This window comes from Scatophagus argus, chromosome 1 (assembly GCF_020382885.2).
Source record: "Scatophagus argus isolate fScaArg1 chromosome 1, fScaArg1.pri, whole genome shotgun sequence".
NCBI lineage: Eukaryota > Metazoa > Chordata > Actinopteri > Scatophagidae > Scatophagus > Scatophagus argus.
In genome coordinates this window covers 26375210-26387587 of record NC_058493.1, presented here as the reverse complement: position 1 = coordinate 26387587, position 12378 = coordinate 26375210, and the positions used below count along the sequence as shown (strand labels likewise).

At 42.4% G+C, this 12378-nt stretch overlaps 1 protein-coding gene across 1 annotated transcript in view; it reads left to right on the top strand.

Annotated features, from left to right (window-relative positions):
• Positions 1-2052: 2052 nt before the first annotated feature.
• LOC124062298 (protein kinase C-binding protein NELL1-like) overlaps positions 2053-12378 on the top strand; it is a 208585-nt gene continuing 198259 nt past the window's right edge. Inside the window, exons 1-3 of the mRNA XM_046394963.1 lie at positions 2053-2139; positions 3053-3438; positions 3973-4101. Of these exons, the coding sequence (XP_046250919.1) occupies positions 3390-3438; positions 3973-4101 (178 nt within the window). The 5' untranslated portion in view covers positions 2053-2139; positions 3053-3389. The remainder of the gene's footprint in view (positions 2140-3052; positions 3439-3972; positions 4102-12378) is intronic.

The following is a 12378-nucleotide window of genomic DNA, read 5'->3' as shown; positions in this document are numbered from 1 at the left end:
GTGACCTCACAGTGTGTCGCTGCGTGACGTCGCCGGGGACTGGATGTGTTGACAAGCACAGAGTGAAAACAGCTGGGCAACCCCGCAGTCCTGCAATCTTGCGAATGGGACTAAATTATAGAGCTAATCCTGCTGACATTTAAACCGCTGCCATCCATGCTATCTCATCGTTCTCTGCCTCTTGCTGTGTCTCTTACTTTCTCACCGTTAGTTAACTTTAAGTTTGCTACAGGTGTGATACAAAACATACGTGTACAAGGACATATGTGTAAAAAAAACACCTGGATGCCCAGGGACAGCTTGGCTTAAACTGTATGAAAATTCTTGGGTTTTTTAGGGATTTGTGATTTTTTTTTTTGGATGGTTTGTTTTTCACCTTAAGCCTCCATAGCTTGAACTCTTTTGCTTTCCAAGTGCTCATTTGACTCTAAATGTAGCAACATCATGCTACTTCTGCCTTTGCTCCTGAAAGAGGTTTGCCATGCTTTGCCTGGCCACAAGACGCCCTTTGAACACTTTTTACAAATGACTAATCTTTGTGTTTTAAGTCGAGAGTAATCTCACACAGGGAGGGATGGAGTCAGTTTGAATCAACTGGACAATGAAATGACAGCTGATGGAGGCAAAGAAGGGAACATTTCCTAATTGTGGCCAGAACATGATGACCTCACGGAGGTCATGGCAAAAATTGGATGGGTTCAAGTGAATAGACAAAACACCTGACTGAGTCAGAAGCAGGAATGGAAAAGCATAAAAAGAGCCAAAAGAAGCTTCACTGGTAGTCCACTATAGGTGTACAGGTTACTGTGCTAGTTCTTCTTTGGAATGTGAGTATTTTAGTTATGCAGGTTACAAATGGGTTCTCCAGTATTAATTGACATTTTTTTCTGCTTGTGACCAGAGGGTTGCAGGTTCAACCCCCCCCCCTCCCCTCCCCGGGGTTGGCAGGAAGAAAATTGTGTTTGGTGGAGTGATTAATCAGTTCTTCCCCCTCTTCATTAGCTGGCTAATGTGCCCTTGAGCAAGGCACAATTTGCTGCCCAGACGCCTGAAATGGCAGCCCACTGCTCCTGTGTGTTTCACTGCATGTTGCATGTGTGTGTGTTCAATCAGTGATGGGTTAAATGCAGAGAAGAATTTCGGTGTATGTGAAAATATGCTGACAATAAATTTTGAAGTTGAAATTTTTAAAGCAGGTCTTCACTGCATGTTAAATGTGTGTGGGAGTGTAGGAGGGATCTACTGGCACTGATGGAATATGATCTTCAGCCGTGCCTCTCTCATTCCTGGTGTTTCTTCTTTGTCAGGGCCTGCCCTTCTGCTCCACTCCTGCTGCCAATTCACCTGCACACCTGCAACTTAACCACTCATCAAGCTCCTGCAGGTTGCATACCTCAGCTCTACTCCAGCCTGCCGGATCGTTCACTTTGCCGGGGTGGCACTAATGCGCTGCCAAACTCAAGGTCTGGTTCAGGACTTCTCAAATTTGGTGAGTCCTGAATAGCTCTGCATTAACTCATGCCTCTGGTTCATCATCCTCCCAAGGTCTCTGTCTGCCTGCCTCATCCAGAACCTTGTCAGTCTAAATGTTGGCTCAGCCCTCCAAACATCCTCTCACCCAAACCTCACATAGTTATTTTTTCATTAACATATAATCACATGAAAATAACCTTAGACTGAGCCAGTGATGTTGCCTCACTATCTTTCTACAGTATCCCTGAGAGGACAAACCAAATGCTGGCTCTAGAGGGGATGTGTGGTGTTTTCCTTCATAACAGCCACCACAGGGGAGGGTGACACCAGAGGTTTTCAGTTGGTTGCAATCTGCAACCACATCACTAGATGTCACTAAATCCTGTTGAAATGACAGCTATGAGGAACAAACTTCAGGTGTTCGAAAAAGTTCGAAAACCCAGCATTACTGTTTACTGAGCTGCCAGCATGGTATGATGTGTGTATTATGTTTAAGTGCAGAGACACAAAAAGTGTCTTTGAATTAAGATTCATTAAAATTTACATACATTTTACTTCATTTGTGTTTCCTTTGTTCCCCAGGGCTGGCTGTGGGTGGTAGCAGGAGCCTTTAAGTACACCTGCTGGGCTTCAGACAGGAGATAATTTAACCTGCAGACAAAAGGTGTAAGTGAACTTGACAACTAAATTTTGAAAATTAAGGAAAAAGTCCCTCTTCCTTTTTTTTTTTTTTTTTTAAAAAAAAACCCAAACAAACTCACTATTCAAAGCCTGGAAAGCAGGAATTATGTTGCCTGTAAACCTCCCTGCAACAATTTAAATTCTATTCAATGCTCTGCAACCTGTAATTTCAAATGATGCCCCCCCCCCCCCCCCCCCCCCCCTCAAGGCTTTTCGGTTCTGGATCAGTGGAAAGGCCTGCTGAGCGCTGCTATTGTTTACAGTCTAATTTGAGAGGGTGGAACAGTGACCTGCATCCCAAAGCAGACATTACACCATCCCTGGCGTAGAACACACTTGCACCAGAGGAGCAGGTGGTGCACACTGTGTAACTGCCACAATCACTAAGCAGACACCACAGTTCTCCCCCCTCAATGGTGTTGATGCAGGTAACCCAGACAACCTGACAATGTACACAAATTAGAGGCAGGCAGGAGGACGGTATGATTAATGGTTTTCAATAAGGACAACCCCCAGAGGAAAGGGGGCTGGTGCAGCAGGGTTTATGAATCCCAGGGATTCTCTGAGCCAAAGAGGAGGTGAGAGGAAGAGAAGTCAGTTTAGCACCTGGAGGAAGGATGTTGTATGAAGCACAGAGGAGATGCAGGACTCCTTTGTTGTGCTGAGCTATACTACAAACTCTTTATACAGAGCAAACTTGTGTTGTGCAGACTACAGTATCTTCATACCGTGAATAAAATGTGCTGCGCATTATCGTCTGCAGTGTTAATCTGTCCCGTGAGACTGGAAATTCCTTGAATAATCTCTACTGTGACAAGTGAAAACAGCCAATTTATCTTTTACCGAGAATTCCCATATCCTCCAACTTTCCTTTAAAAAGCCCCTTTCTCACCTCCAGAACTGGAAGTTTCTGTGGTCTGAACGGGGGGAACGGACAGATCGATGGGTGAGAATACTGGCAAATATTCCGTCTGCATGTCCAGCCTGACTCATGTCCTGAATAAACGCAGACACCAGTCGCACTTGGTGCTACGCAGAGACTGATTGGACGCATTCAGACACTATAAACTGCTGTAGTTTTGCGCTAAGGAAACCCCTGCTCCCGTGTTGTGGACCGTTCCTCCGTTCCTCCACATCCTGGCGAAGTGAGAGCGGCGCACAACGCCAGACGGACCTGAGTGTGGATACGCAGCGGAGCGCACGACTGAGGACTCTACAACGCACCTCCAACACAAATGGATATTTACGTGGCTTTGTTATCCCTGTTCTTTTTTACCAAACCAGGTAAGTATAAGCCTTGTGGCCCTCCGTTATCACAAAGAAGAATTTTGTTGAGAGTGACACGCGCTTCGTAACATCTTTTACGCTCCTCAGCTTGCACCTTGCGCCCAAGCATGACATTTTTTTATTGATAGCCTTTCTGGACTGCAGCGCATTGTTCTTTTTTCTTTCAGTCGCCTTCAGTTTGCACAGTTAATACTTGAAAATAACCAGAACAGAGATGAGGTAAAAGCGATGACACCTTTTGCCTTAACGTGTGCGCACAGTGCACCTACAGACAGTGGAGAACACAGGTGTCGACTGCGGACAGATACGGTGCATTTCAGCGGGCAGCGTTCGCAGTGCCGCGCGTTAAAATTAAATCTGCGTGACTTTTCCACGACCAGCCATTTTAAGTAGTTCAATGCACATAATTAGTGACCATATCTTTGTGTAAAATGAATCAGAATTTTAGTTAAAACCCTATCATGTTTAATCCTCCCAGGAGCCCGAGAACACATCGCTCCTCACCATCTAACCTTCATTTCTCTTCCTCAGCTTTGGCTTTCGGATCAGATCAAGACTACCAGATTGATATCATCAATGAACTTGACCTCGCAAATGCCACCTATGGAATTACCCAAGTGGCGGGGCTTCACAACACCAGCAAAGCCTTCCTTTTTCGAGGTAAAGCACACACGCCGACAAATTCTTCCACATTAGTCGCGCTGCTCAAGTTCAGAAATGGGCTTTGTCTTCCGTGTCACGGCTGCGCGCGCGCACACACACATACACATACACACACACACACACGCACTCGCAGCACGCACGCTCCTTGTGTCATTAGTTAGTGGGAGCAAAGCCGCGCAGCGCCACACCTTTTGGTGTCACAGTATTAGCTGGGATGCTGAGGCAGAACGCTCCGGGGAGCCTTCTCTCATAATTACTCCACATTTAATTCGTCCCAGGCAGCAGATGCTCAGGCTCTTCCTGGACACACTTGAGCGCGCCGTCTGAGTAGGATTCCTACAATACTTGGACTGTTTCCAATGACACCCAGTGTTGCGTAATCCCAACAGCTGGTGCTGGCTTGAGATGAGTAACCAGTCGTAGAGGACACCTTTGCTTATTTGCTTCCCTGCAGTCTTAAGGATCCAACAATATTTTGTTTAGCTTGTTCCTTCCTCCTGTAGTTCCCCCATCTTTAAGCATAAGCTGAATTAATAGAGAGTAGAAGTAGGAAAGAGAGGGATACAGTGAGAGGAAGAGAAATACAAGCTGTCGAGAGTGTGAGAGAGAAGAAGACTTGGTTTCAGCGATTAGTGGCTTGCTGTGTGTTTTGTTTCCTGCAAAAGTGTATTATATCTGAAGTTTAAAAAAAAAAGAAAATGAATTGGGTAGCATCCTTTTTAATGATATGATGATGATATTCAATTCAATTTTATTTATATAGCACCTTTTACAATCAAAATTGTCTGTAGGTGCTTTACAGAAACCCAGAGCCTGAACCCCCGAGCAAGCAGACAGTGGAAAGAAAAGACTCCCTTTTAACAGGAAGAAACCCTGAGCAGGACCCGACTCACAAGGGAGAACCATCCTGCTGATAGTCGGCTGGGTGAAGGGGGGGAAGAAGAGGTAGACAGGACAGAGAGGATGAAAGAGAGAGAGAGAAACATACATGCAATAAGCATCATTCATCACAAAGGACAAACATGACAGGTTGTTTTAATTAGAATGCTGTAAGACTATGTATTGCATATATTTGTTGTTGTTCAAGTTAGTTATAACAGCACTACATAGAAGAATGACTTGGACAGATGCTGACAGTAGACACTGGGCTTGTCAGAGGGCCGGATGCAGTTCAGCATGTAGATCTGGATGTAGAGATACCTGCAGAAAGATACAGAGAGAGAAAGAAAGGCAGGGAGAGACACAAAACTACGAGGAAATATTCAGAGGCAGTATGCATAAGATTCACTTTAAATTCTCACTAGAGATCTTTATGGCCTCCTGATGCTGTTCCAACCTGCACAGAAATCCAACGCTGGGGAGAAACAGGGGACTCTTTTTTACTTTTCTGGCACGAAAATATTCAAATTCAAAGATACTGGCACAAATACCAGCAGCTTGAATCCCAAATAAGCAGCTCTGGGTGTTGAGACTCATATCGGCAGAGTGGTAGTGTCTTTTGTGTGTGTGGTTTTATTTTCTAGAGTGTTTGGCTCGGTGTGCCACTGGCTCTGTATGAATGAAGGCAGGACAGCTTGGCAGACTCTGCTGAGGTGAAGCTGTCCAAGATTCGAGGCTGGAGGCCATGCAGGATGCACAACCTCACTTTTTACTTGATACACAGACAAGCTCCTACTCCAAGCTGATCTCCCCACAGTTTTCAGCCTCCCAGGGTTGAGGTGCAACAGCCAGATAGTGTGGGAAAGAGGATGCTAATCCAGTGGGGGTGGGGAAACTGGACCTGCAAGTGCTGGAAAGGATGCTTGTGTTGTGACCCATTTAACACTTTGCCCAACCTTGTGCTGCATTCGTGGCCCTGTTATCCAGATGGTTTCACAGAGTAGCCAGAGCCAAAGTTGCTGCAACTTTCAAGTGGTGGAGTTCATGCTCCAAAGTGACAAACAACCCCATGATTACCCGTCTAGCTGAATCTGTGCCGAAGCCTCGGTGGCTGATTGGGTCAGTGATTATTCAAGATGATTTATGTATGGTGTATACAGTCATTTGTTTGATTGCATCAGTTGCAATGTTGGTAAAATGGCTGGAAAAAAGGGGCAGCGTGGTGTTCTAATTAGTGTCGATAGCCCTCAGAGAGAAAGAAGGGTTTCTGGCAGCATTTTTGGCTGGACACTGTGACCAGTCTCTCCACTCACCCAGTTAGTCAGTGATTTACACACAACAGATGGTTTACATCGGAAAATAGATTTCAGCATTGCCTCCCTTATGTTTTCACCGGAATGAAGCACCAGCCCATTTCATAAAAACAGTTTAGGGAAGGCAGTTGAGTGCAGCCTCCACTCAAAGGTCTTGGTATGGATGTGATCCAAACTGGCGATGAACACAAAGAAAAATGCTAATAATGCCCCATTCTGCCCTCATAGTGGGGACATAAAAACACATATATTTGTTATAGTTTGCACTTTTCATGAACAGGATTCCTTACATTGTGGCATCTTCTTGACATACTGAATAAAGTTAGTACCTCCAGAATGATGCTGGCCTACTTTCTCATCCTACATTGGGACCCAGATTGTCAACCTCATTACTCAGACCCCTCTCTGTCCCAGTGTTGATTTAGATTTAAAATTCTTCTAATGGTGATTATCAGTGGGTACTCATTGTGTCCATTGGTCCAGAGAGAAATATCTGAATGGATGCTGGTGTTTCAGTAACACAAAGTTTTCCTCATCAAACCTGAACAATTATTGGATGTATTACTGGTGCAGAAACAAGGCTAAAACGAGAGCTCTCCATGAGACCTCAGTCAGGCTTCATCCAAATTATATTTGGTCTAGTTTAGTCAGACAGGGTCTCTTTGTATTGCTGCTGGTTTTGGGTCTGGGTGTCAAAATGTCTAGTAGTTGAGTCAAGTGGATCCGAGCAGAATTGAGGTGCGTTGTATTTAACACAGGTGGAAAACGTGTTTCTGACTTGAGACCAGAAGTGTGAAAAGGGAGGTGTAGACGGAAAATGGCAAGTATTACTTCTCCTTTCAACGGTGATTGCCCATTAATTGGTGCCACATGTGGCTGCTGCCAGTTTTGGTGTTCATCTCTCTATCTGGACGTGCTTGGGTTGACCCCATTTTGAATTGCATCTAATTATCCTCTGGTGTGTTTGAACAGGCTTTGTCATTGGATTACTTTTGATTTTTGTTTTTTTTGTTGTGTGTTTTTTTGATGTATTTATGCACTCATACTTGAGTAGGTTTTTCATTAGTCTGTTTTGGGCAGACCAAGATGTTGCACTGATGAAAGTTAAACAAAACCCTTTGAGCAATCAAATCCAACAACATTAGTGTTACTTTGTCAAGAATTTTAAATGTGGTTTTATTCTGTGGTTTAAAATCAAATCAGTCTTTTTTGGTTTATCTTCAGCCATTTTAACATCACGTTTATTAAATTAACACCAAACTTTGTGTTCATGAGTTACAAGAAATCATAAATTGTATTTTAGAAGGCCTAAATATTTACCTTAAGCTTAGCTTTGTTAAGTTTAATAATGTGTTAACGGAGCAACAAAAATCAATTTTTTTCCTGCCCATCCTGAGGCGAAGGGACTGCATCCTCATTGGGAATGAGATACTTAGTCTTTTTCTCAGTTTGGATATGAAAGAAATGTGTCCATAGGTCGTCTGTCCTCTTTCTCTCATGGTTTCATTAACTCGGTAGACTTGCTTGTAGGCTCTGACAAGGTTAGGTCAAGAATTTATGAAATATTCATGAAATAAAAGAACACCAATGAACATTCAATGTCAAAATTATCATTGACAAAATGAACACTGGACCATAGAGACCTGACTCAGACTAATTATTATTATATAACTTATGAGACATCCTAAAATGATTTAGATAAAAACATGACATTTCCCTTAATGGCACACTCAGGACACACTTGGAATTGTTTTGCACCACTGTGTGAAGATGAAGATCTAAAGGAAAGCAAATGTCTCCCTTCATTCCTCGTCCATCTGCTGATTTTATTTCCTGGTGTGTTAGGAATTGTAATATTCATTCATTCATTAATTCATTCATCACCTTTAGTTGTCGTTAATATTATCATTCTGAGAATACGAAACCAATATTTCAAGATTTTGTTTTTTTACTGTTTATCCACGTTATATAAACATTGTTAAAGTGAAGAAAAACTTAAACAACATGAAGGAGCCCCGACTATCTGTGGATCCAGTCAGTGTGGATCCCCCTCCTCTTCATTTTACTCAAAATCATTAATATTAAACAGTTAAATGGTAACTACAAATGAAGCCTTGATCCTGATATCCCTGAAATCTATAAACACGCCTCCTATCAGTCTTTTAGGCCAATTATTCTTAACATATAGCAACTCTGCAGTGCTGTTTTAGGACACATTTGGTCCTTAATTAGCGTGTGATCGACCCTTCTGTCGATTCCAATCAAACTTTTTTTCTCAACCTCATTTAAAGCAGAAATCCATTCTGAAACACCTCACCTCTGCTCAGTAAAGAGCTACAGCTGATGTGCATCGCATTTCCTGCTCCAGCTTTTGTTGCGTTATTTGTCGATATCCCCGTGAATCACGGTTCCGGGTTGTTTTCTGATTTGTGACACACTCAGAGGAATAGATGTTTTTGACAAATGCTTGTATTTGCTCTCTTGTGATATCAGTGTAACTTTTGTCTGTTTATTAAGGAGCCACACCGAGGAGCTCTTAATTAACACTTTATATCTTAATTGTTTAATCTGTAGAGTGACTGAAGTGTAAAAACAACATGCTGCTGTTTCAAAGAGACTTTACAGGTAAATTTGTTTTCATATTTCCTTTTTGTACTGATTAAACAAGTGATATACAGTGTTTATTGGTGAGATTTAGAGGTGCTGATAGGCTGATTTTTACCTTTGGACTTTCTCCTGTTTCTCAGGTGTGGCTAAATCAACCATATCCTGTCTCCAGCTTCATACTGAACACATACTTCACTTATGTATGAATCTGTAAATCAGACATTGTTGACAGTCAAACTGTGGTTGACATGTGTGAAATTAATGTTTAGATAGACAGAAACTCTGTCTTAAAGGCATAATATGTACGAACGACCGTCAATAATGTATAGACTCACAGAAAAATAATGCGTCTCAGTCATCCCTTATGGCGCACTGTAAGTGTGAGGCATCGTCTGTACCTGCAGAGACCCTGCCCTCTGCCGGCATTTTCTTATTTCCTCATTACTGTGCTGTGCTCAGGATGTTTCTGAAGAAAGACAGTAGATTGTTGAGTCAGATTCCCGGGTCTTCAGACACGGATGTTTAGGGTTGGGGCTATTTGATGACCTGAGAACGACACTCAACAATCAACTGTCATTCTCCAGAATGGCTTAAAGATGTGTTTACAAAGAGCAACCAACTATTACAGAGGCTGTATTTCCATGTGGGTGGGATACCTGCAGCGTGTTTTGCCTGTTGAGCAACAGCTGTCAGAGGCTTTAATGCAGCAAAGAGTTTCATCTGCACTGGTGCTGTGAAAAGCCTTCAGAAGCTTAATTAATATTTCTCCCTCACAAACTGTAAAACGGACGCACAGACAAAATGAATGAGAATGTGTCCAAATACAGATGTGGAGCAGCTTATATCGAACAAAGGATTGTTGCTGCGCTTTATGAATAAGTAAACAAACCCTGGTTCATGAGAAAACCTACCTGTGATACAGGATTTACTTACTTACTGAAAGCTGACTCTAGAATCTTCAGAAATGGTGCTTTCTCTGGCAAATTGGTTGTGCTAAAGTCTACCTTACTGTGACTATCAACATGCAGTACTGAATCAGGACAGTCAGGTCATAGTTCAGCTCACCATTACCTTATCCTCAGCTGACAGTACAAGCTGGTGATTGTACAAGTCAACTCGTTGAGTTGAAATCTAAAGATTGGATCTTTCAGGTTTTCCACTACACACAGAACAGAGTGGTAATGCAGAGGTCAGCACAGAGGTCTGTCCTGCATCTTTTCTGGATCAGTTCACGAGTGGCTGCAGCTGACTCTTCTGTTGTACAACACTACTTTTTGTAAGGAAAAATATAGATTGCGAAAGCTGAAATAAGCGTGTTATGAACAGCAAAATTGGACTCTGAAATCACTCAATTTCTGCAATCGCTCACAGCTGAAAAGAAGAATTGAATGTTTCATGAACAAGGAGCCTCCAGTGCAGCCAGCACTTTATTAAGGGCAGAAAATGGACAGTAATCAGCTGCTGTCTTCCCACTCTGCCCTCCAAAACCCTGACCAGGACCACAGGAGGTCGACAACTTAATGTGAGCACTCTAAATTTCAATTACCAACACTGCTACAAAGGTGAGCCAAGCCGGGTAAATGCCTGTGGCCCTGGTCAATTCTATTTGTGACACTAAATAAAAATATCACATTAAATGTTCTTAAGTTAACTTTATCTGTTTGAGCTCCCAAACCTGCTTGTAGCTTAGCAGATTGTCTACAAATCCCAGGCTAGACCATTGGATACCCAATTCCTCAAAGACCAGTACCCTGCATGGTAGCTCACTGTGTATGTGTGTGTGTGTGTGGTGGGAGTTTGTAAAGTACTTCTGATAAATGCAGCCATTTACTCAGCTCAACACCCACTTGTTCCTGCTGACTAATAATAATAATATGGTTTGCATTTTTAAAATTTAATTTCCCATAACTCCTTGGCACTGTAGTTTATAGTTACACAAACAGAAATAAATAGTGCATTTTGGGACCATTTTTTGACTGCTGATTAATACATCTGCAGTACAGAGCAGAGCTGCACTGGCATGAAAACGACCAGGAACAATCAGCCCACATTCACAGCAGACCATGACTACCACAGATGCTTTGGTGAGAATCTTTTCCTGATTATTGTTTATACTAATAACTTATCTTTTATTTTTATCACCCACAAAAACAGCTGTTAAAACATCCAAAATAGCAGTCTTCAGCTCTAAGAATCAGTCAGCTGTGCTTTCATAATGCTACAGGAATAAATAGGTATGTACTGTATACCATGTGATGTTTGTACACTTTCGGAGTGTTTGTGGTGCACCTGGCGTTGTCTTAGAGCTCTAACTGGACTTGTGTTGATCATCGTGAAGTTTCATCTGAGTAACTGGATGTACTTCAGACTGTCAGAACAGAACATTTATTTCCATGCAAAGTCATGTCCAGCATTCAAGCATGAACTGTTGCTTGTGAACATTTTGCAGGGTCCTCTTTTTCAGATGTGCTGTCCATTGGTTTACCTCTCTGCTCGGCATTGCACACTCAAGGCAGTGACTGAATGTTGTGTTGATGTGTGTTTGGGTGCAAACAGTCGAGTGTGATCATACCGACCAGAGATCATCACGCTGGAAGCAGGCAGGGGTTCTGATTATCTACATTTCTGAGTAAAGCTGCCTGTGCTGCCTGCTATATCCTGATTTGGCAACATGAACAAAAAGTTTTAGTAGGATCAGTTTAGGTTTGGATCTTTTCTTGGGATTTTCTGACAATGAAGGAAATAGATCACTTGTTTTAACTGCTCACTGCTACTTTGCTCATCACTTCTCTGGTTGATTAAAAACATCTATCATTTAATGCATTTTAACAGTTAAATTTCTTTATGTTTACTTCCAATGCAGCTACAATGCAGTCTAATGGACAAAATCGATGTAAAACATCAACGGAAAACATCTTTCATAAATCTTCTTAGTACAAATATTTGTTCCTAGTGATGAAACTCCAGGAGAAGTCTTAGAATCATGACATTTCTCTTAAAATTGAGACTGGATCCTGGCTAAGAGAAAAGTTCACAAAGCTTTTTAGCCCTGCGAAGATCTCCAGAGGTGAAAAACTGTGAGGAGCAGGAAGGAGGACTTTTAAGCAGGTTTCTGAGACAGAGGACAAAATGGCACAAAGACAGAGAGGCAGGCACAGGCATATCCTCCAAACGCTGAATGACAGTGAGTTCATGAAATACTGCAGATTAGATCGTGCAGGGATGCTGTTTATGGTCAGTCTCATTAGAGATACACTCGCATCTCCCACAATGCAATAACCCTTTAACACCAGAAATGAAGTAAATCACAGAAAAAGAAACGCACACACCAACTTCTGTCCACACAGGATCAGGAAATACGACTCAAACCCAGGTGGCTCACTTTTTCTAACTCAGCTAACATGATATATATCACTCACTTCATTTGCACAAAAAAAAAACCCCAAAAAAACACAGCAGATCATTTGACAGGTTC